The following is a 21,823-nucleotide window of genomic DNA, read 5'->3' on the forward strand; positions in this document are numbered from 1 at the left end:
ACAAGAAGAATGCACAGCAACTGTATTATGCACACTGAGTCTGGTGAAATCTCAGCCATGATTGCTTTAAAGGACTATTTTGGTTTTCATTAGACTTAGTTTTCCTGCTAAATGCTAAGTAAAGAACGCAGATTTTAAGCTGAAGCACCCGTTCCTACAGTTGAGAGAAACTCTGGTACATAATACACAGATCATTTCAAACTTACTGTAGTTCTGGTTCTGCCTTTTTTCTTTTTTTTAAATACAAAAGGCATTTCTGGTCCATATATGCCACCTGGTAAAGAATAGCTTCACCAAGGGCAAGTCTTGCCTCACCAATTTAGTCACCTTCTATGATGGAGTGACTACATCAGTGGACAAGGAAAGAGCTACGGATGTCATCTGTCTGGACTTCTATAAGGCCTTTGACGCAGTCCCCCACAACATCCTTCACTCCAAATGGCTCAATGTCCAGATGGAGATCGGTGACAAGTGGTCTCCCTTAGGAGTCCAGTACTGTTTAATATCTTCAGTAATGACATAGACAGTGTGATCAAGTGCACCGTCAGCAAGTTTGCAGACGACACCAAGCTGTGTGGTGTGGTTGAGGGATGGGATGCCATCCAGAGGGACCTGGACAAGCTCAAGATGTGGGCCTGTGTGAATCTCATGAGGTTCAACAAGGCCAGGTGCAGAGTCCTGTACCTGGGTCGGGGCAATCCCTGGTATCAATACAGGCTGGAGGATGAAGGGATTGAGAGCAGCCCTGACGAGAAGGAGTTGGGCGTACTGGTGGATGAAAAGTTGGACAGGAGCCAACAATGGGCGCTCACAGCCCAGAAAGCCAAGTGTATCCTGGGCTGCATCAAAAGAAGTGTGGCCAGCAGGTTGAGGGAGGTCATCCTCCCCCCTCTACTCTGCTCTGGTGAAACTCTACCTGCATCCAGTACTGCATCCAGCTCTGGAGCTTGAGAGCTCCAGAGGAGCACAGGAAAGACATGGACCTGTTGGAGCAGGTCCAGAGGAGGGCCACAAAAAAAGATCAGAGGGATGGAACATCTCTCCTGGGAGGACAGGCTGAGAGAGCTGGGGTTGCTCAGCCTGGAGAAGAGAGGACTCCAAGGAGACCTTATGCAGCCTTTCATTACTGTAAGGGGGCTAATAAGAAACAAACTTTTTAGCAAGGCCTGTTGCAATAGGACAAGGGGTAATGGCTTTAAACTAAGAGAGGGTAGATTTAGACTAGATATAAGGAAGAAATTTTTTTTATGATGAGGGTGGTAAAACACTGGAACAGGTTGCCCTGAGAGGTGGCAGATGCCTCATTCCTGGAAAAATTCAAGGTCAGGTTGGATGGGGCTCTGAGCAACTTGATCTAGTTGAAGATGTCCCTGCTCGCTGCAGGGGAGGCTGGACTAGATGACCCTCAAAGGTCCCTTCCAACCAAACTATTCCATGATCTACCATTTTTGCGTTTCTCAAATAGAGTTCTTGCCCCATAAACTATTTCTTTAGGAAAATCAATTACAAGAACTGTGTCTCCAACCCTGAAAAAAAAAAAAGTATAGCCATGCAGAACTCTGCATCACATACAGTATTGCTGAATGTATACAAACTCATAAATAAAGAAACATGTAAAAGATCAAGGTTTAACTGCACATCCATGCTAGCACATTATTTAAAAACCTAGAAAGAAAAAAAAAAAGAAGCAACATTTGAATCAATTGCAGTAAATGTAAATGCTAAGTTCAGTAAGCTACTCCATATGGAGTCAATCCATAGGGAACAATTTACAGAACCAGTATCTATGTTAATTATTAAGACTGTATTTTTGTCAGCCTCAACAGTCATGTTTCTGCTACTGCACTATTTTCTCAATTTCTGTGACTTTTCCCTCCTCTTTTCATCCTTTCAAAAATATCCTCATTCTCCTCATTACACGTCTCATATTATTCTGTACTCATTACACATATATCTTGAAAACCACATGATGATCTTCGATCACCTTAATGTTTTTTGTACAGATAAACTTTGAAATTGGTGTGTCTAAAATACAACTAAAGTAACAGTTTTTAAAAAGACACTATCCCTACTAGGAATTTATAAACCCCAGCTGCCTGCAAACACGGTGTCACCAGAAGAGTCTCTTATATTTAAGAGATGTGTCTCATTCCACAGTTATTTTTCTCTTGCACAGAGGAAACAGAAGTCTAAACTGCATTTTTAATCTCTGTACGCCAACAATGTTTCAGTTTCTAATAAATTTTTAGCTATGTCTTAGATCTGTATCAAGGTATGCTACCTTGATAAACATAACCACTGCTGTCAAACATTTTAAATTAGGCATGCAAACAGGGAAGTACATGTGCATAAACGCATCTGTGCTGTATTTTTAGAGATGACCAAGTGGATGCAGTCACTGTGCAAAAGCATATGCTACATCCCTAAACCAAGATTTTGTTGCATTTTAGCACAGCTCTTGCTGAAAAGACAAGGAGTGGCAAAGCTTACCCAGTGGAGAGATCCCATACAGAGCTTTGCAGCAAGGAGTGGAATAGTTGCATCATCTGGCTTCAAACGTATACATTCCTTCAAGACCTTAACAGCTCGAGCAGACTGTTAAAAACATTTTCCATTGAAATTAATAAAAGCATAAATACGTTTAACAAATAGAAGATTCCTATTTCCATCATTTACTTTATTTTTCCCACGCGAAGGAGGCATTACTAAACATTTTGTTGACAAGTTGCCACAACTCCTCATGCAAGTGAAATGCAAGACTGTAGGCACTGCTGTTGTTATTTAACCCCTATGAACTATCATTAAGTGTCCCCCGCAAAACATTTGCACAGAACGTAATTCTGACATTACGTGACTCAGAAAACAGTTGTGAGATGCATTTAAAACTTTGCCAGGCCCGTAAGCTCACAACATTTGAGCCAGGCAACTGAAAGAGCAGGAATAGGAGAGTCTTCAGAACAAGCAGTGTTTTAGTGGTCTTTGGGAATTACAACAGCACTTAGGAAAAGCTCTGGTATAAGACTGCATAACAGATTGGCACTGCTCCTCTTTTTTTAATTCACTTGCCTCCAATCCAATCACAGATTAGAAGATAACTCAAAGTAAACAGAGAATGGGAAGAAGAATCAAGCCTCTTCAGAACCAATGTGCTAAAGAAATGTTCTAAATTCTAAACCAATGTTCTAAAGAAAATACAAATCATTCCTTTCCCCCATACTGAAGATAAGCAAATTACCCCCATCAAGAATGATCTTTTAGAAAATGAGTGTTATTTACATTACATAACGAATATGATTTATTTTCCATGACATGACAGGGAAAAGCAAAAAGAACTGAAAATAGAAGATTGCAACTGATAACACAAGTTCCTAGGTTATATAAAATTAAAAAAAAAATCCATCTCACTTTAATTGCAGAATACACAGTCTCAAAGACAGTAATATTAAAAAGACACAGCCAGAAATTCCCAAAGAAAAGAAAAAAAGGCAAGAGCATCATGAATCAGCATTAATTTGTACCTAAGTGTAAAATCTATTCATCAAAACAGCACTTAAACAAGTTGTTACTGGATCACATGATCTGGTATAATTCAATAGTTACATTCAATTAGCTTAGCTTAAGCTTCTTGGCAAGATAGTTCTTACCATCACCTTCCAGTCTCCCTGAGTTAGAAACTATTGAAATACCAGCATTAGGCATAAATTCAGGAGTACTGTGTACTTAGCTGATTTAAGGATTAGAATTATTTTCAAAAACACTACGGATGAAAATTATGGAAGTGCGAAATGTTGTTATTGAAAGCCATCAAGAGAAGAATTACATAAAAAAATTGAGACTTACTTTTCCCGCGGCCATCAAGGACAATGCAAATTGATACCAGAGATGGAACTCTTCAAACGCAAACTTCATGGCTCTTTCTAAACACTAATTTTGGGGGGAAAATAGTTATTTAAGGGCACATTCTTCAATTATTAAGAAGATATACCAGTATAAAAGTTTTCCAATAGACTCATACCTGAAATACACGTAATTAAAAATTTAAATCAGTCAAATAAGTTATGTGAAAACAGCTGCCAGATTCTATGTGGAAAAAAAGAATTGAACAGAAAACTGATTTCCCATTTATTGCGTTTGTTTAAATAGTACCCTGCTGGTACTGTCCTATTTGGTCTGAAAGAAGGAATGATAAATATTAGCTTACTCAAGGTACCAGCCGCAAAAGGCAGGAGGTAAGTCTTAAGTGGAAGGGAAAATTGTACACACACTCTTCCTAAATTGTGAATACTTAGCAAGCAATGGCACCACTTAAAAGAGCAGGTGGGGAAGGTTAACCTGACAGTATTATTTTTATTTTTAATATTTTAACTTCACACTCGATATTCTGCTGAGATTTTCAACTTAACAACAGAATGCCAAAAGGAAAGTCATTATTACTATACTGAGATTAAACATATTAAATTAGCATTTAGCATTATATGCTAATTTTGAACGTTTCATATAATTCATTATTCATACTGTGAATAAGAATTATTTTGTTTTGTTATGCTTATTTTTCCTAATCAGGACAGCTCCAGAGAGTCAAAAGGTGCAACACTTTTCTGGACTGAACTGATTTAGCAATTAACTTTCTAGTCTGCAGAGTCCAATTACATGAAGCATCTTTTCTGCTCTGATAGCTACAGCGTATATGCTAAACTGTAATACCATGAATTATTTTTCACGTTCAAGCTCAGCCTTAACATTACAGAAAGCACAGCCAGGTGTGTAGCATGTTCACACACTTTAACAGAACCGGAAGCAAAGAACAGCCCTGAGGATGAAACAAAACAAATACGAGAAGCACTTTATTTGCTACATATGAGTAATGTAGGCTAGAATTTTTCCTACCACACAATGTCCAGTATCAAGACTATTACTAAGTAGGTTTTTTTATTAAATTACTATAAAGGAATTGATTTTCTAAAACCAAATTCTTTCTAATACTGTTTTAAGAGTTCATCATCAGATTGTATGGGTAGTAAGTTAATTAAATGTCTGTTAAGAAAACCAACACAGGATTTATTTTCCCATTGGGCTTTCTTTCCATCAGTGGAAACAAAAAGATCACAGCAAGAGACAAATAACCAAGTTAATAGTGATGTCTTCTCCTACAGCTTTGGATACTTTGTAGAAGTGCCTAGGCAAGGCACATTCCTCCATCTCCCTCCATGAATTTGGCAGAAAACAAAAGTTGCCAAATCCGTCTTTCCCTCCCCAGCAATCAGTACAGCTGTGGTGCTAACCTGAGTGCCTCGAAATAAAGGAAAATTAATTCAGGCTTATCTTTTCAAATACACTTTCAAACGCAATTCACTCTACCTGTTTTGATACCAGTGTTTTATATATGATTTAAGTAATCCCAGCACTTCGTCCAGAACGCTGAACTACAGCAGCTGTATAATCCCAGAGATTCACACAAACAAGTGGTGCATGGAAACTTTAATACTTGAAGTCAAAATATGTTTATAACTTTTTAGGCTGCCTAATCATACTTCCTTCTCCCATTTTTACATATTCATACATATATGCATTAATTATACAGAGGTACTTGTTCACAACTAGTAAAATAAAAATCTTATCTTCTCGGCCTTGCTTAATTAAAAATTAATTGCCAGTTCTAACTGGCAGAAAATAAAGAAGTTGGAGAAATTGATACTTTAGGTTTTTATAATTTTGTAATTATAGGGACACAGGATGCAACTGTAGATTATTCTAAAAGGCCTGAGTTTCAACGTACTAATGATCTATTTACTACCATTTCCTTAACTTCTAGTTCTATTTACTTGGCTTCATTCAGCATGAAATGTGACAAGTTACATGAGGTTTTTTTCTTCATAAGATTACAGAACTGGTGGTTAGCATGTGCAGGCATGAGGGATATACGTGCATATATGCGCCTATGACCTAGGCAACAACATGAACATCTTATAAAGTGGGTTCTTCTGAACCAAGTAACAGGCTGCAAGAAGAGCAACAGGCTGCATCAAGAAATCAACGAGAAATACATAACAAGCAATAGTACCCTGGAAAACTGCAGGTTAAGACAATGTTCAGGATAATAGCAATTGACTTAACTAATTGCATACACATTCAGGACAATCCCTCTCCTGAAAGGCAGAAATGCAACTGTTGATATTGCCTTGTAAAAAATCACAAATCACTATATGGACAGGTAATGTTGATTCCATTACTGCATTTTGTTGCATAGCACTGTGGTCTTCTCCCGAAAAGCATATGCTTGAAGTTAGAGAGTAGAAAGATGAGTATCTAGGAAAATTTCTTGTCTGGAAAACATCTCTCCTAGTAGGACATTGATAAGCTCAGTATGTCATATCCTACAAAGCTTGTTTAGGAAAGGATTATGACAGTAGAAAGTTCTTTGATCTAGTTGAAGAAGGCGTAAGAAATTGAAAGCCCATTGTATACAAACTCCGTAAAGAAATGAGACCTTTTCAGTTAAGAACATGACTCAGCGTGAGAACAGATTAACAAGGATGAGATAGATTTTTTTATCACTTCATGTTCTTATACCACAACTAACTACTTCTGTAAGCAATAAGCTATAGTAAACCAGAAGTTGATAGCAAGATATCGGAACTGGTGGGTGAATACCATTTCCACAGTTAGAATAATGGTGCTTTCTGACTTAAAGCTACAACAGCTGCACTAGAGCAATCATAATTAGCGCACAGAGAACGAAGCCAGCAAAAAATTATATGCCTATTATATAACTGAACAGAATGTTTTTACATTTCTGAATTTGTGTTTATTGTAGTACTTCAAATTATAAAACTTTCAGACTATGGGTTGCAGGATTTGAGGGCAGATATCCTCTAACCACTTACAAAACTGTAAGAGCTTCTTGAAGTCTATGTTTTCTGTGGTGCTTTGGATGACAAGAACTGGAACAAGTAAGCTATTCTGACCATTTCCTGATAAGCTCCTGCTGCAGCTGTATATCTAGAGTATCTGTATGCTAAAATAAGTATTGTCTATTATACCAGGTCTTCATAAGATGGTTTTTTTCATGTTCAGAATAGATAATTCATGGACATCTAATAAATACATTTTAATTAATCTGTATTGAAAATAATTTTTCAAACATATAAGAATTATTTTCTATTTTTCAAAGAGAACATTTCAGAAGAACATACATACAGTTTTGATGGAATAGAACGACAAAGATGCTAGACCCAGATTAAAAAAGAATAAGAAAAGGCCTTAAAACAATTCTTAAGTAGACTTCAGGTGACAAAGCCCAAGGCAGTGGCTAAAATCCCTCAACTAAGAAGCTGGTCAAACATGGAGGCTCTTTAACTTTCTAGATACATGTGGTTCTGCTTTTGTCTGTAACCAACATCACCACCTGCGCAAGCAACTTGTAAGAAGCACTGAAATCAAAGATCTAAGCCCAGTTAAAACATCTTCCATTAGTTAGAACGTTCTGCTGTGCTCAAAACACAGAAGGAAAAGGAACAGGTAGTGGTACTCATCTGTCAGCTACAGGGGCTAAACCAGTCACACAAGCAGTGAGGGAAGTAAGCTCTGTGCTCTTTTCCATGGGAAGTGACTACAAGACTTTCCTCCCACCCTTAAGGGTAATGTTCTAGACTTCAAGATACATGGCTAAGAAGAGAGACACCTCTAGCTTTCCTGATGAAACCAAAAAACTTCTGTAGTAAGAAAGGCGAGAAGAACTGCAAACAAGAAGTTGCAAGTATTGTGACAGAAATACTACCCAAAGTGTCCCAAAGAAGACAGTAGAGGAATACCAGGAACTTGTGATATTCCTGTTAATATAATGGTGGTTTAACATTTAAAAAAAAAAAAAAAAAAGACAAAAACCCCACAGCAAAAAAACCCAAACAAAACACAACAGACGAAAGAATCAGAATTGGAACCCAGGGCTATACTACTGCCTAGTTGCCAGGCTAGTATGTGAAAAGGAAAGGTTGCCAGCTGTTTATAAAAAAAAAATAAAGAAATCAGTTACCTTTTCAAGTTTGTTTTGAGTTTTGTTGGGTTTGTGGGTTGTTTTGTTTTGTTTTTTTACAATACTTATCGATGTCTATCCTTTAAAAAGTTTTAGACTAAAGTATAAACAGAGTCATCTCTTGCAGCTTTGGTGCAACCGTCTAAAACTCCATGAAGGTGATAGTGCCTGTAAGTGGCAAGTACGAGGAAATATTCCTGATCAGATTATGTTGTAGGGTGACAGTCCTATATGAGCGTTCACACGTCTCAGTTTTGTAGAAGCCTTTCTATTGTACTGATTAAAACTGACTTGTATGCACAACTTGCAGCTATGAAGTACTTTCAAGAAGACAACGACACAAATTCAGAGCTTAACATCACAGGAGATGCAGATTAAAGAGTGACTATCAACATACACCAGAGAAGAACTGGGGCTTCTTGGTTTTTTTTCATTTTTATCTTAATAAAAGTCCTCTATTCTGGTAGACAGAAACCATTTCTCAGCAAATCTATGCCTTCCTACCACACACGCTGAAGTATTCCTTCTGGATACCAACAATTAATCATGGTCAGCAACAGTCTCCTGCTGCTGGGTGAGCGCTGCTTTGAGCAGCAGAGAGATTCGCTCTGCCCAAAGAGCTGTAGTTGTTTCTCAGGTATAAAACTGTTAATGATACCTGAAAAATTCCTGAAGAAGTAAGTTGCCACAATGTAACAAAACACATGCAAGTTGCATAATCAAAGACAAGACATTTAAGATAGAGAACCCACTCTCCTACAGACCTGAAAGAGTAATACATTTCTGTTTCGTTAACTTCAAAGCCATTGTACAAACTCCAGGGACTTTGGAGCACTCCAAATATCATGAGGTGTAAACGAAAGTTTTCTTTTGAAATAAAACAACAAAAATCCTTTTCCTAGGTATTTATATCTATCATTTATATCCACAACTTAAATCTTTTGCTGTTCCTCCTGCTGCCTCCATTTAATGTGTATCCTTTTAAGCAGATCCATGCCTCCCCACCTAAAACCCACATGATTTTCTGCGCCACTAAACACTTACCACACCTTCACACAATTTCTGTGCTTGACCACCTGAAGTCACTTGTATAAATTTAGACAGTAAACTGTTTGGGGTGTAAGCTGCCTGCTGTATTTATACAGTAGTCAGAATGACAGTGTCCTATATTTGTTTAGCCCTTAAGTACTACCATAATTAATATGATTAACAGAAATATGCAACAAAGACACAGTTGATAATTCACTATTATTGACAAACCTCTGAGAGCATTTCATATTGGCCTCTTCTTCCCAAGGCTATAGTAAGTAAATCGTAGACTACAGATGCGCTTTGCAAACTGATGATACGGTCGTTTTTGTGTTCTGGTATTCTGCTCAGTACAGCATCACGGTTAGCCTGAAACATACCAGGAAAAAAGAAACAGAATCAGTCATTGTAATCCAAACTATATTTTTTCTCAAGTAACTACTGTTCTATTCAGATTGACAGTCAGCAGTTGATATAGGACATACAGAGAGATAGTATTCTGCTACTGATTTACAGACAGAAAAAATCACCAATTTTATACATTAGTGGCAAGATTTATGTTTCTACACGGATCTATTTTTAATTACTTGATTCTGATTACATATATTAGGTAATGTATTTAAAATTACTGAAGAGTTCTCAGAAACCAAATAAGGTTTTGGTTTTTTTTTCATATAATGTATATTCATCTTTTAAAAATGAATTTTATTTTTTTGTATGCTAGTGAAACACACTAGAAGCATCTTCAAATCCTCTATTCCAGCTTTTGTAAAATAAGGTAACCTATTTCTTTTCTCTTCCTAACGTTATGACACTATCCTCTCGCTTGTGAGCTGTCCCCTGCCCAGGACAGCCACACACTCACCGTCAGGAGTTACCGGTGAGAAGGAAAAACTATCCCTAGTTCTGAGCACAGGTTTGGAATCAGGCCATCTTTGCAGTACGGCTTTGTACTTTCAATCCTGTTTTGTGAAAGGCACGTTGCAAACCTAATTCCTTAATTAAACTTTTCCTTTCGAGAAGGAAACAAGCTGAGCTAGACCTGGGTTGAATGAATTGAGCATGTTCATAGAGAAATCTTGTTAAAGAGCAAAGGATCAAATTCGGATCTCCCAGTAGCTAAGACCATCTATATTGAACTATCCAGTACTTCTCCCACTATACCATCAAGCCTCTGAAAATACCTTAGCTTGATATCTTATCTATTTCTAGATTTCTTGATGTTTAATATTCCCATTGGTACAAGTGCTAGTGTATCCGGTAGTTTGAAGTCAGAAGTTAAAGATCCTTCTCTTTCCTCCTCCCTCCTTTTCTTTTTTTAATTACACAGGGCATGGCCCCCCTAATAAATTTACTTAAATACATTAAATTTTAATGGGTAGCTTATTTCGCCCTTTTTCGGAGGCAAGGAATGACACACATTAAAGGGTTATAAATTGTTTCTCTGCTTTAACAGGGTAACATTTTAATCTCTAAACATACTCAATACATCTTTAAAATCAGAATAATTTAATACTGGAAGAAATTTTCAGAGAGATACATGTAATGTAAAATGCACAGATATTTCAGGAATTATCAACTGAATAATCCACAGCTTGGTTTGAAAACACACATCCCTGCACACATACCCCAAAACAGACATTTTGCTTTCTTTTGATCGAGAATTCCTTGGCTTTTCCTTTCTACATTACATAAATATTTAGCCAGCTTCAAGAACTTCTTCCTTTTTAACTCCACATTTAATCACTATTTGACTCAGTTCCTTGCAAGTACAGAACAAGCTATGAACTAGTACTTCTTGGGGGTGGGGGGGGGGAAAGGCTGACAATGCCAAAGCAGTATTATAGGAGAGGATGCCTTGTAAGTATTAAAAATGTCTTATATATTTGAACAATAATCTTCGGAATAATTATAAAACTGAATGTATGTACAAACTTAAGTGCTCAGTGTTGCAGAACTGCCATGGTCTCAGACACAAGAAAGTAACAATTAGTTAAACTACCATGTGTCAGCTGGCCACACTTACCCTATACACACTTTAAGCCTAAGGCAAATGCAAGCAGTATATGATTTAGCTCACCCGCAGTGGAAGAAAGGATATGCCCAGCCATTCTACCACTGGCTAAGAACAGCACATAAGGCTGACCCCAGGAGGTGGTTATCAGTGAAACAAAGTCTAGTTGGAGGCCAGTAACTAGTGGTGTATCCCAGAGATTGATACTGGGCTTGATCCTGTTCAAAGTCTTTATTAATGATCTGGATGATGGGGCAGAGTGTACCCTCAGCAAGTTTGCTGATGATACAGAACTAGGAGGAGGAACTGATTTGCCAAAGGGCTACGCTGCCACCCAGAGGGACCTCAACAGGCTGGAGGAATGAGCTGACAGGAAGCTCATTCAGAGGCTTAAAGAAAGCCTTGGAAATGCAAAGTCCTGCACCTGTAAAGGAACAACCTCAGGCACCAGTAAATGCTGGGGCCACCCAGCTGGAAAGCAGCTTGGCAGGAAAGGAACTGGGGATCTGGTGGACACCAAGTTGAACAGAAGCCAGCAATGTGCCCTTGCTGCAAAGGCGGCTAGTGGTATCCCAAGCTGCATGAGCAGGGGTGTTCCCAGCAGGCTGAGGGATGTGATCCTTCCCCTCTATTCAGCATTAGTGAGGCCACATGTGCTGTACTAGGTCCAGTTCTGAGCTCCCCAGTACAAGAGATATATGAACCTTCTGGAGACAGTCCAACAAATGAACACGATCTCATCTATAAGGAAAGGCTGGATATAAAAAATACCATCAGGAAACACTTTTTTTACTGTAAGGGTGACTAAGCACTGCTACAGGTTACCCAGGGAGGTTGTGGAATTTCCCTCCTTTGAGATATTCAAAAGCCATCTGGACACAGATGCAGCCTGCTCCAGGTGGCCCTGCTTGAGCAGGGGCGTTGGACAAAATGACCTCCAGAAGTTCCTTCCAACCTCAATCATTCTGTGATTCTGTTACCACAGCTCAGCTGACACACAGGAACATGTACACCCACTGTAACGTGAAGATGTCCGTCCTTCAGATGCTGCCTTTCTACTCATTCCTGTCTAGATAAGGAAAGGCTGGTCTGCACAAGTGTAGCAGCTAGAATACAAGGACATCTTACAGTAAGAGTCATGGCAGAGCTGCAGCTGACTTTCCTCATTAGGCATGACCATACACTGTAGTAGCAGTCATGTGGCTAAAAGAAACATTTTGTACTCTGAAATGTCCCTATAAGAGAATTAGAACACTTGAAAAGCACAGAACTATCTTTCCCAGCGTATTTCTTTCGTAACTACTACAGTTTAAACCTTACTCAAAGCATCCTTTCTGAATCCGGAAATTAAGGGAACTCAAGGTAAGACAAAAGTAGCCTTTGTAATCCACTTGCAAGATTCAATTTTCTGGATACATATTGCAGTAGATCTAATCCAAAGAAGAAGTTAGAATGTTCGAGTGCATCACTTCCCTGAAACTAGCAGTATGACTTAGGGATGGTATATACAGAGTGATTTGATTACTTTTACTTATATAAAATGCTACTTATGTCAGATCCTCATTCTGTTTTTCACCACTTACTTAAGTTCTTGAAGGACAGAAGTCTTGACACCTTATCTGTGTTTTTACTAATTCACAGACAATGCAAGGAAGGGATCATACTATTTTAATAACACAATGCCGTCTCAAAACACCAATGATTACTCAATCTTCTGTAACTGTTCATATTTTTCCCCCAAATACTGGTTTCAAAATCATAAGTCACATACTACTTCATAACTACTACAGCTAGAAAGTTAGCATGTACTGAAGCTGAAGTAACAGCTCTCAACTCTCAGAAAGGTAGGTTTGTAGCGATGAATATTTTTATGCTCGATCTTCCCCTTTCCCTCCTCCAAAACTAATTTGAACAAATGACTTAGCCAAAGTCAATCATGTAAAAGATTTTATACACCCCCAAACCAAACTTTTTTGCCTCAGATAACCTGAAATAATTACTTATAAAGAAAAAAATATTGAAAGCTTGCTAAGGGTATATGCTCTACATTGACAAGCATTTGATACAATTAGGCAGATCTAATTCACAAAGGAAAAGGTGTAAGTAACCTGGAACAAGACTTAGCAGGGCAGAACTTTTAATTTGTTTTTTGGCTTCTTAATGCTGATATGCAAGGAAGCACACATGCAAATACAGTAATCAGTAGTCAGATCCTGCAGAACTGGGACTCCTTCCACTTCACACCATGACCACAGTTCACATCAGAATTCTGTATATCTCCTCATGCACCTTACAGAGGCAGAGGCGGCCCCTTTCAGTCTTAAGTATATACCGCAGCAAAACCAACACGGGATAGAGGGAAATGTTTGCTCAGTTGTTTTCTGGTGACAGATTCTGTCATGAACAAGGCAGATCACTAGGAACAAGGAAAGTAGCTGGCACTACAATGTAAATGTTTGCCACTTTAAAATAGTTCAAATAGGACATTGTTCACTAATATGTTCAGATCCTATTTAACTGTATCAAAACAGAAATTATGCTACAGCATGAAAGCATCTGAACCACCTACAGAACTTAAAAGACTAAGGTCTCATTGATGTGCAGTCAGACAGACTACTATATGATGCCTCAGATTCTAGAGGTTCCACCCCTCCAGTTAGAAAAACATCAAAAATTCCAGCTTCAGCTTTTCATTTCTGCCATTTAAGAACATATAACTGACCTGGTATGGGAACGTCAGTACATGGCAGTTGATAAATGACTAGTAAAATCATACTAGAGGAAAACATGAAAGGCTGGTAAAAGGCACAAGCACGCCACTGAAGGCAATCGCCTATTGAGAGAATGAGGACATTGAAAAAAAAATCCAGTAGCAAAGGCTGAGTGACATCTGAGGTTTAATGCACAATCGAACATAGGTTTTGTCTATGTTTATTATGCTCATCTAGTAGTCTTTGATTTGGTTTGTACAACAAAAATAACTTACATTTTGAGTCTGTCTGAGTGGCAACCAGCTGGGGTAACAGTGGTTCATACTGATAAGTGATGCCAAATGAAAGACCTGGCTTTGCGTTCACCTGCCTATGGTTAGGAGGAGGCTGGGCTCAGCCACGCTAAAGGAGAAAAACTCCTATTCATAACACTTGCAGACCTCATCTTGCTGGCTCAGAGGAACAGAAGCTTGAGTTTCAGAAGTAACTGCCTGCTTTCCTAACAGAAAATGAAACACAAGTCAAAGTAAAGACATGACAAAAGAAGTTCTATTTTCATTTAAAAAAAACACAAGGAAAACACACACATACAGAACACGCACATTCGCTCTATTTTACCTACCATAGATTCACTAATAAGCAGCAACAGTAAGGCTTCTTCTGTATTTTCTTGAGGACAAAAGATGCTGTTTAAAACGAGAATTTAATTATTTAAGCAGGACACATTACTTTTAGGAGTAGCTTACACAAATATAGTAAGAGTACTGTAAAAACTGGAAAATTTCCAGAAAAGAGAACAGAGAGTAACTTGCACAGAAAAAATGATTGGTTAAAATGCTTTTCTTTGCAATGCTCTAAATTTGCATTTCAGAAAAGTTGTCCAAACACGGTAAGAGAACAATACCACCACAGCTGTCAGAGCTGAATACATTCAAATATCCCAAAACTACACATAATTTGACAACTGTAAAAACCGTATGCATAGTTAACTAGCCTCTGACACCTAATCTACCTGAGCTGAATCTACATCACCGATTCAAAGGTCAGCAACAAGAAACTCTCTCAGAACAAGAAGATAACTTTTGTATTTTAGGCAACGTGAGGATAAATACTTCTACTCATCTTTCATCAGATACGCTTGAGAATTGTTTTCCTGATGCATTCAATAGCTGTGAATATTTTTAAATAGAGCCATGGCAATCTCTGCCTGTTTGCCATAACCACTGCTACTTCTAGGCAGTTAAAATATTTGTTTTTAATGAAGTACACTTCCTTATGACTTGATACTGAGGGTTTGCATAGGATTAGTTTGCAAACTTTACTGTTTTCTCTGAACACTGGATGCTTTCTGAATCCATTTCCTCGCTGGTGGACAGACAACAGTAGTCTGCATTGGGTACATGACCGGTAGGAATTCATTCATTCTCTCTCTCTCACGCACACACATGAAAACTCAGCCAGTGACTGTTTTAACTCTTCAGATTTCTTTAAACTGCTTCTGAATTAGCACAAGTAATATTTATTTCCTGTTAATTCAGACCAATAGTTCCACAATTAACTGTTTAAATGTAGAATATAATTTCTTGTTGTTAATAAGCAATTCCTATAGTCCCAAGGGTGCTTAAACTACAACATATTTCAAACAGGAAACAAAACTTGTCTGAGATTCAAACATCTTTTGTGTATTTTTAAATGCACTAGAAATTTAAGCAGTAATTAAATGCCTGAAACAAAATGGAAACTAAACCACACCTGAACTCCAGGGGGTTTGAAACCAACATTGCAAACGTTTTACAGCAGCTAAGACCCCAGGGCAGTTGTTTTGTGGTTGGATTTTTATTTTTTAATCAATGCAAGTTGCTCACCAGATTTTGAAGAATATTCTAAATCTTAGAACACATTTTTGTTTTTTACATAACCAAGAAATTTCAAAACACAGAAACACCCAGGACAGAGAATGAGTGAAGAGGAAGCATCAGAGCGTTCCCCATACACCTATCCAGTCTTCAATGCAGAATTTAGCAACCTGGACGTAGATTTAACCTGACCAACTGGCAGCAGTTCCCAGAAAGCAGAATAATGACTGGAAATAGTTGCTGGAGAAATTACTTTCTCAGGGAAAAAAGGGAAGCTGCCCCAAAGAGAACTACTAAAAAGTCACTTATCAAAACAAAAGCAAATATTATTTTATCCTACAACTTCGAATATACTTTGGTAAATAAGTTGATGTTTGTCTAAAACAGCGAAGATCCTCTTCATGCAGAAATTACTGGGAAATTTTTTTGAGCTGTGTAGGCAAAAAGGTCAATTTAGTTGACTGAACTCAGACATTTTCTGTGTCTCCTGACAGATGCAGGCATAGGAGTAAAGTAATCCCAAGGTAACAGGGCAGAGATCAAAAGAGGCAACTGGAAGCGTGAAACGGCTACCAACCAAAGGCAAACCAAAAAGTTTAACAGATCTTCAACTGAGGATAAAGAAAACTGACAAGGCAGTAACACAGAGATCTACAAAATCATAAATGGTGTCAGCCAAATCACATTCACCATCCCCAAAAGAACACAATGCGGTTACTTAACATATCAGGCAACACATTTAGAAAAAAACAGTACAATTCAGAGTTGTTGGTCAGACGAACACCTAGGAAGAAGTTTCCTAAATGTCTTAGGTACTTACTATCAATAACTGCTGGAGATGAGATACTTGGCTAGACATGTTTTATCTGATCTGGTATTCATCACTCTGATGTGATGAAAGACAAGGCCTTTATTATATGCTCTGTTGCAATTGTGGAACTCCTCGCTTGCATGTCCCAAGAACACGAAAATTACACTGAACAAAGCCCCACTTTTGCCAGGAGGCATGCTTCTACAAAGGATGAATTGAGAATGAAGAACATAATTCTGAGAGACTGAGCCTGAGAAACCTGCTGTAAGTATTCTGGATCAAGAAAGGAGAACTGCTAGAAATCTTTGAAGATAAAGGCCATTCTACTTGTCAGTAATGATGACACCGTAATTATGTGGGCTTGCTACTGTATAAAGTATTCATTAATGGAATTCTGCAATAAATGCAGATAAACAACTCAAATGCCTGCAGTATGACAGCATTTTATGTCACAATATAAAGATACTGTGAAAAGTAAACCAAAGCATCTCTTCAGAATTTAAGGTAGGACCACTTCTATAAGCAATCTACCATAGAAGCAGACTCTTTTCGTATAACAAGGTCACATTATGGAAAAAAGCTTTCATATTAATTAATAAGGCATATATACTAGTAGGAGAGGAACAGCCTGTTCTTTATGATTTGCTGTGTGAAACCAAGTAGTTTGAATGAGAAAATGTGTGACTCTGCATAAAAGAGATTCCCTCCTGTCTGGGCAATAAATGCATACTTTGCAAGTCCAGTAATCAAGTGATCCACAGTGATCCACAAACCAGGTACTTCCTTTTCAGCAAAAAGGTTGCCTGCATGTACAGTTTTAATTAGGTACTTACAGAGAAACACAGTAGTTCTTTTGGCAAATTGACTGTTCAACTCTATGCCTGCAACTTTTCCTAAAGCTCAAAAGACTGCTTTTTAATGACTTCCCATCCTAGACATAGTCAGACAAGACTGAAATTAAAGAACTCACAACATCTGGGTTTTAATGCAGCTGGACAATAATATTTTAAAAAAGTATAAAACAATTCTTTGAAGAAAAAGGGTCAACAATTTCATATGGAACAGATAACAGGCTCCTCAAAAGAGGTTCCCAGATCACACTGATTTCACAGAATCACAGAACAGTTGAAGTTGGAAGGGGCGTCTGGGGATTGTCTAGTACAGCCCCACCACTCAAAGCAGGGTCAACTGGCAGGTTGCTCAGGACCATATCCAGTTAGATTTTGAATATGTCCAGTAATATTCTCCAGACTCCACAAACTCTTCTGTAATTTGTTTTTCTTAAGTTTAAACCGAATTTCGGTCTTCTCCATCTGCATTACGTAGCGCTGTCCTGCTACAACAAATCAGTCTTGGCTAGATCATTATCTCCAGTGCTATGATCTGTTTCTCAGTTCTCTGGCTCACAGTGCTTTCCAGCATGTATCAAAACAAGCAAGCAATAGCTGTTGAATATATTATATGTGTGTGTGTGTGTGTGTGTGTGTGTATATATATATATATAAAAAAAATACAAGATCCCACAAGGACTTGTGTGTAGAATACAAGCAGAGCAGTGAAAAGGTTGCAGACTATGTAAAACAAGCATGCAATAACAAAGTTTCATCAGATCAAACTTAGTATCAATGACATAAAAAATTAATTTAAAAAGACAATGCCAAATGGTTAACATTTCACCAGTATGCTTTGACACAAGCATGTTACTTTCAGGCAGTAAGCTACACCCAAAATCTGTAATAAAGTGCAAAATTTTGTCAACAGATATTTTTGGCATTGTCAGAGCATGTCTAAGGAAAACAACTTTACCTTAGAAACCATTTTTCATTTGATCAGATACAAACAAACAACAAGCTATTAACTTCTAAGAAAAAATTCAAATTCAAGGAAATGGCTGTCCACATTACTACTAATACAAATGGTGACAGTTTTGAAAAAAACCCCCACATTTTCAGGAAGGAAGAGATACGCACCAAAGATGCTCTAGAATTAACCATGGGATACGCTACACAAACATGATCCACAGCATACCATTTATCTGAATCAGTGAAAGAATAAAACTCAACAGAACAGTGGCATCATAGAGAGAAAATAACATAAGAAGATTAAAAGGTAGCTCCCTTAGGAAATAAACTACCTTTGAAACTGTTAGATGTTTTGGTTTTTTTATAGTGTTTCAGGGATGAATTTGAATCTCCGTATTGCTAACTCTCTCCTTTCTATGATAAAGCAGAATAGAGGTCTAGAAAAAGCACACAACTTTTAAAATGTGCAGTCTCAGATTTGCTACACAGTTCATGTTTTCTTTTGTATCCCAGATATAATAAGAGATATTGACTCTACCATATACCCCAAAACAAACAAACAAAAATATTTTGAGAATCAAGAACAAAAGATTTCTTGCATACAGTGCAAACTTCTGCTTGGAAAAGCATGTTACTTCCCTAGTTCTCTTCCGGGAATATATATATATACACACACACAGAGCATGGGAAACATTCACATCACCCAATTCCTTCTACATTTTCAAAAATATAAACTAAATTACCCATAACAACTGCAATTATAGAAACAAGAGAGGTATAAACTGAGTCATACTTTTCTCCAGTGTATACCCGCGGTCTTCTACTGAGCGCGTAATTCTTAATATTTGAACCTTTTCGAAGTGGATCATCTAGGGGTGACTGGTGAGGAGGATCTTCCAGTGGATTCCAGTAACTCTGTTCACACATGCCTCGTAACAAAATTTCCGCCAGTTGTCTTGCTATCGTCTGTAAAAGTGTAACATAAATGTTTTCCTTAGAAATGCTGAATACAAACTCTTCAAAAATGCTCAGTTTGTTTCTAATGAATACAGTCACACAGAATATATTTTCTGTTATTTTAAAACATCAAAAAAACCAGGCATACCGCTGTTTGAAAGGTACAAGTACCCAGTTCAAGTCTCTAAACACAAAGGAAAAAAAATGGCAATAACAGACAGTTTTTCAATTTTATCAGTTAAATCCAGATACGTCTGAAGTATCAACGACAGCAACTGTTGCACCTAACAGTGGAGCACAGCCAGATATATTTTCAAATACTTTTTGTGTTCAATAACCTCTACTGCCTCTCCATGCCTGGAGCAGATGTTTCCATGGGTGAGACCACAGCGGGGCAGATATTTCCCTGTGGTCCATGGAGAGGACCACAGGGGAGCAGACATCCACACTGCAGCCTGCTGAGAAGACCACAGTGGAGCAGGCTGATATTCCACAAAGGACCTGCAGCACATGGGAGGGACCCCACACTGGACCGGGGAAAAGCGTGAGGAGTAAGGAGCAGCAGAGAGAGAGGAACTGTTATGGACTCACCACAACCCTCCACCCTCCATGCACCAGTCAGGGAGTGGGGGGGTAGGGAGAGGAGGTAGAAGCATCAGGAATGAAGGACTGAAGTTGAACCTGGGGAAAGGGGGTGGGGTGTTTTAGTTTTTGTCTTTGTTTATCACCATCCCACTCTCTTTTAATTGACAATAAATTAATTTCCCCCAAGCCAAGTCTGTTTTCCCCATGACGGTAATTTGTAAGCAAACTCCCTGTCTTTACCTTGACCCACAAGCTTTTCTATCCGATTTTTCACCCGTTGTATTAAGGAAAGGGAGTGAGAGCGCAGCTTGGTGGGCAACTGGCAGCCAGTTAAGGTCAATCCACCACAGACACTTATAATCCAAACCCCAATTGACTGGGGCTTCTGACAACTTGCACACAAAGGTGCTGGTGTTTGCTACTGTTGGTAAGGCTCAGCAAGAGTGAAATGAGGTTGTAGATCAGCATGAAAAGGTTTATTTTCACCGACTATTCTTGGCACTGTATATTTAAGTGTAGAAATACTTACATAAATATTATTCAAAGCTCTGAAGTTATCCTATAATCCATAGCTATCAGGTTAATCTCTTCTTTAATGTTTAATACACGTGCATACAAGCTGCACAACTATGCATCATGACAATAAAAACTCAGAAATTAGTACCAGGGCAGTAGAACAAAAGCAAGATCTACATTTGCTTCAGAATTGTCAGTATTTCCCAGCAACAAATGCGTAACGTTTAAGCCACGAACAGCACCGTATGGTCTGTATCTTACACCTTCATTCCTATATCATAAGAGGCACTTAACCTTTTATTTGATTAAAGCTTGCAATATTATCCCTCTCCATTGAAAGTCCATCATTTAATAATTTTAATATCCTTACTAGGAACCAGTTATTAGGTGAATTAAGAAACCAATTACCTTCCTTATTACTACTTTGGAAGTTTTAAGGGCCTAGTAATAGGAAACAAATCTAGGACATTTTGAAAATCATTACATTAGAGCAAAAGATATAAGCCTTTTCCTTTTATTATATAAAAGATGCAAAAAAAGATACATCACTTTTGGTAAAGGTTTTATGACAATATAAATAAGTCTGCATGATTTTGCTTTTATTGTTTTCCTTTATGAGGCTTTATCACAGAAATAAAGAAATGACAAGTTGATAACTTCCAACTTACTAGAACACACAGAAAGACACTGCACTCTGTCCTCGCTCCCATTACATTACAAAAACATGAAACAACACCCTGGCGAAACTATGGTATGTCATAAATAGGGCAATAATGATTAAGGTTGAAAGTATGGTCAGTCAGAGATCAATTAGGTTTTAACCATAACCACAAAAAGGAAAGAGAAATAGGGGAGAGACTGGGTATCAAACATTCCTTTTTATTTTAACCATTCACTTAAGCCAGGAAGTGTAACCTTATAAAGTGGTGGATAACATCCTGATCAATATTCTGTGTATCCGATTATTTGTCTCTAACCCATCCACTATATTTATGCTTTACCTGCCTACTAAAATTCAGATGCTGCAATAGGAATGTGGTTTAATATAACTTACCATTCGCAGATTTTGTGTAGTTCTTGTTTCGACAGCTCTTAGTAACTCTCTAAATCTACCAACTCCTCTCGTCAAGTTCCTGTATATAAACATAGAATTTGACAGTATTCCAACTTGGATGTAGTAACACCTTAATATATTACTCTATGAAGTTGTTAAAATCCATGCTATCATTTTTTCCCCTGCATATCATCATCGCCTTTCTGTGAGATAGAGAGATATATATTCATCTAGGAACCCTACCACTGACTACTATAACATTCCCTGACAGTTTATTGAAAAAAAGAAAGATTTTCATTATCAGTAGATAGTTCAAGAGAAAGCAAGGAAAAATGTAAGAAGTGGCCACCCCAAGAAGGGGAAAAAATTAAACTGATGTCGGTCTCACTACTATAATGGTTGTAATTTTCAGTTATATTAGGCTTCAAAGTGTAAACTTTGGAAAGAAAAAAAAAC

General features: G+C 37.8%; 1 protein-coding gene across 5 annotated transcripts in view; it reads right to left on the reverse strand.

Annotated features, from left to right (window-relative positions):
- Window positions 1-21,823, reverse strand: part of TTC7B (tetratricopeptide repeat domain 7B) — a 152,353-nt gene that overhangs the window by 77,639 nt on the left and 52,891 nt on the right. For 4 of the 5 annotated variants that reach the window (XM_074585502.1, XM_074585501.1, XM_074585500.1 and 1 more), the window contains 6 exons: window positions 21,368-21,446; window positions 19,049-19,221; window positions 14,409-14,472; window positions 9,293-9,430; window positions 3,841-3,924; window positions 2,491-2,595 (listed from right to left, as the gene is read on the reverse strand). In XM_074585502.1, coding sequence (XP_074441603.1) covers window positions 2,491-2,595; window positions 3,841-3,924; window positions 9,293-9,430; window positions 14,409-14,472; window positions 19,049-19,221; window positions 21,368-21,446 — 643 coding nt within the window. The remainder of the gene's footprint in view (window positions 1-2,490; window positions 2,596-3,840; window positions 3,925-9,292; window positions 9,431-14,408; window positions 14,473-19,048; window positions 19,222-21,367; window positions 21,447-21,823) is intronic. The other variant, XM_074585505.1, reaches the window with a different exon arrangement.

This window comes from Larus michahellis, chromosome 4, assembly GCF_964199755.1.
Source record: "Larus michahellis chromosome 4, bLarMic1.1, whole genome shotgun sequence".
Taxonomy (NCBI): Eukaryota; Metazoa; Chordata; class Aves; order Charadriiformes; family Laridae; genus Larus; species Larus michahellis.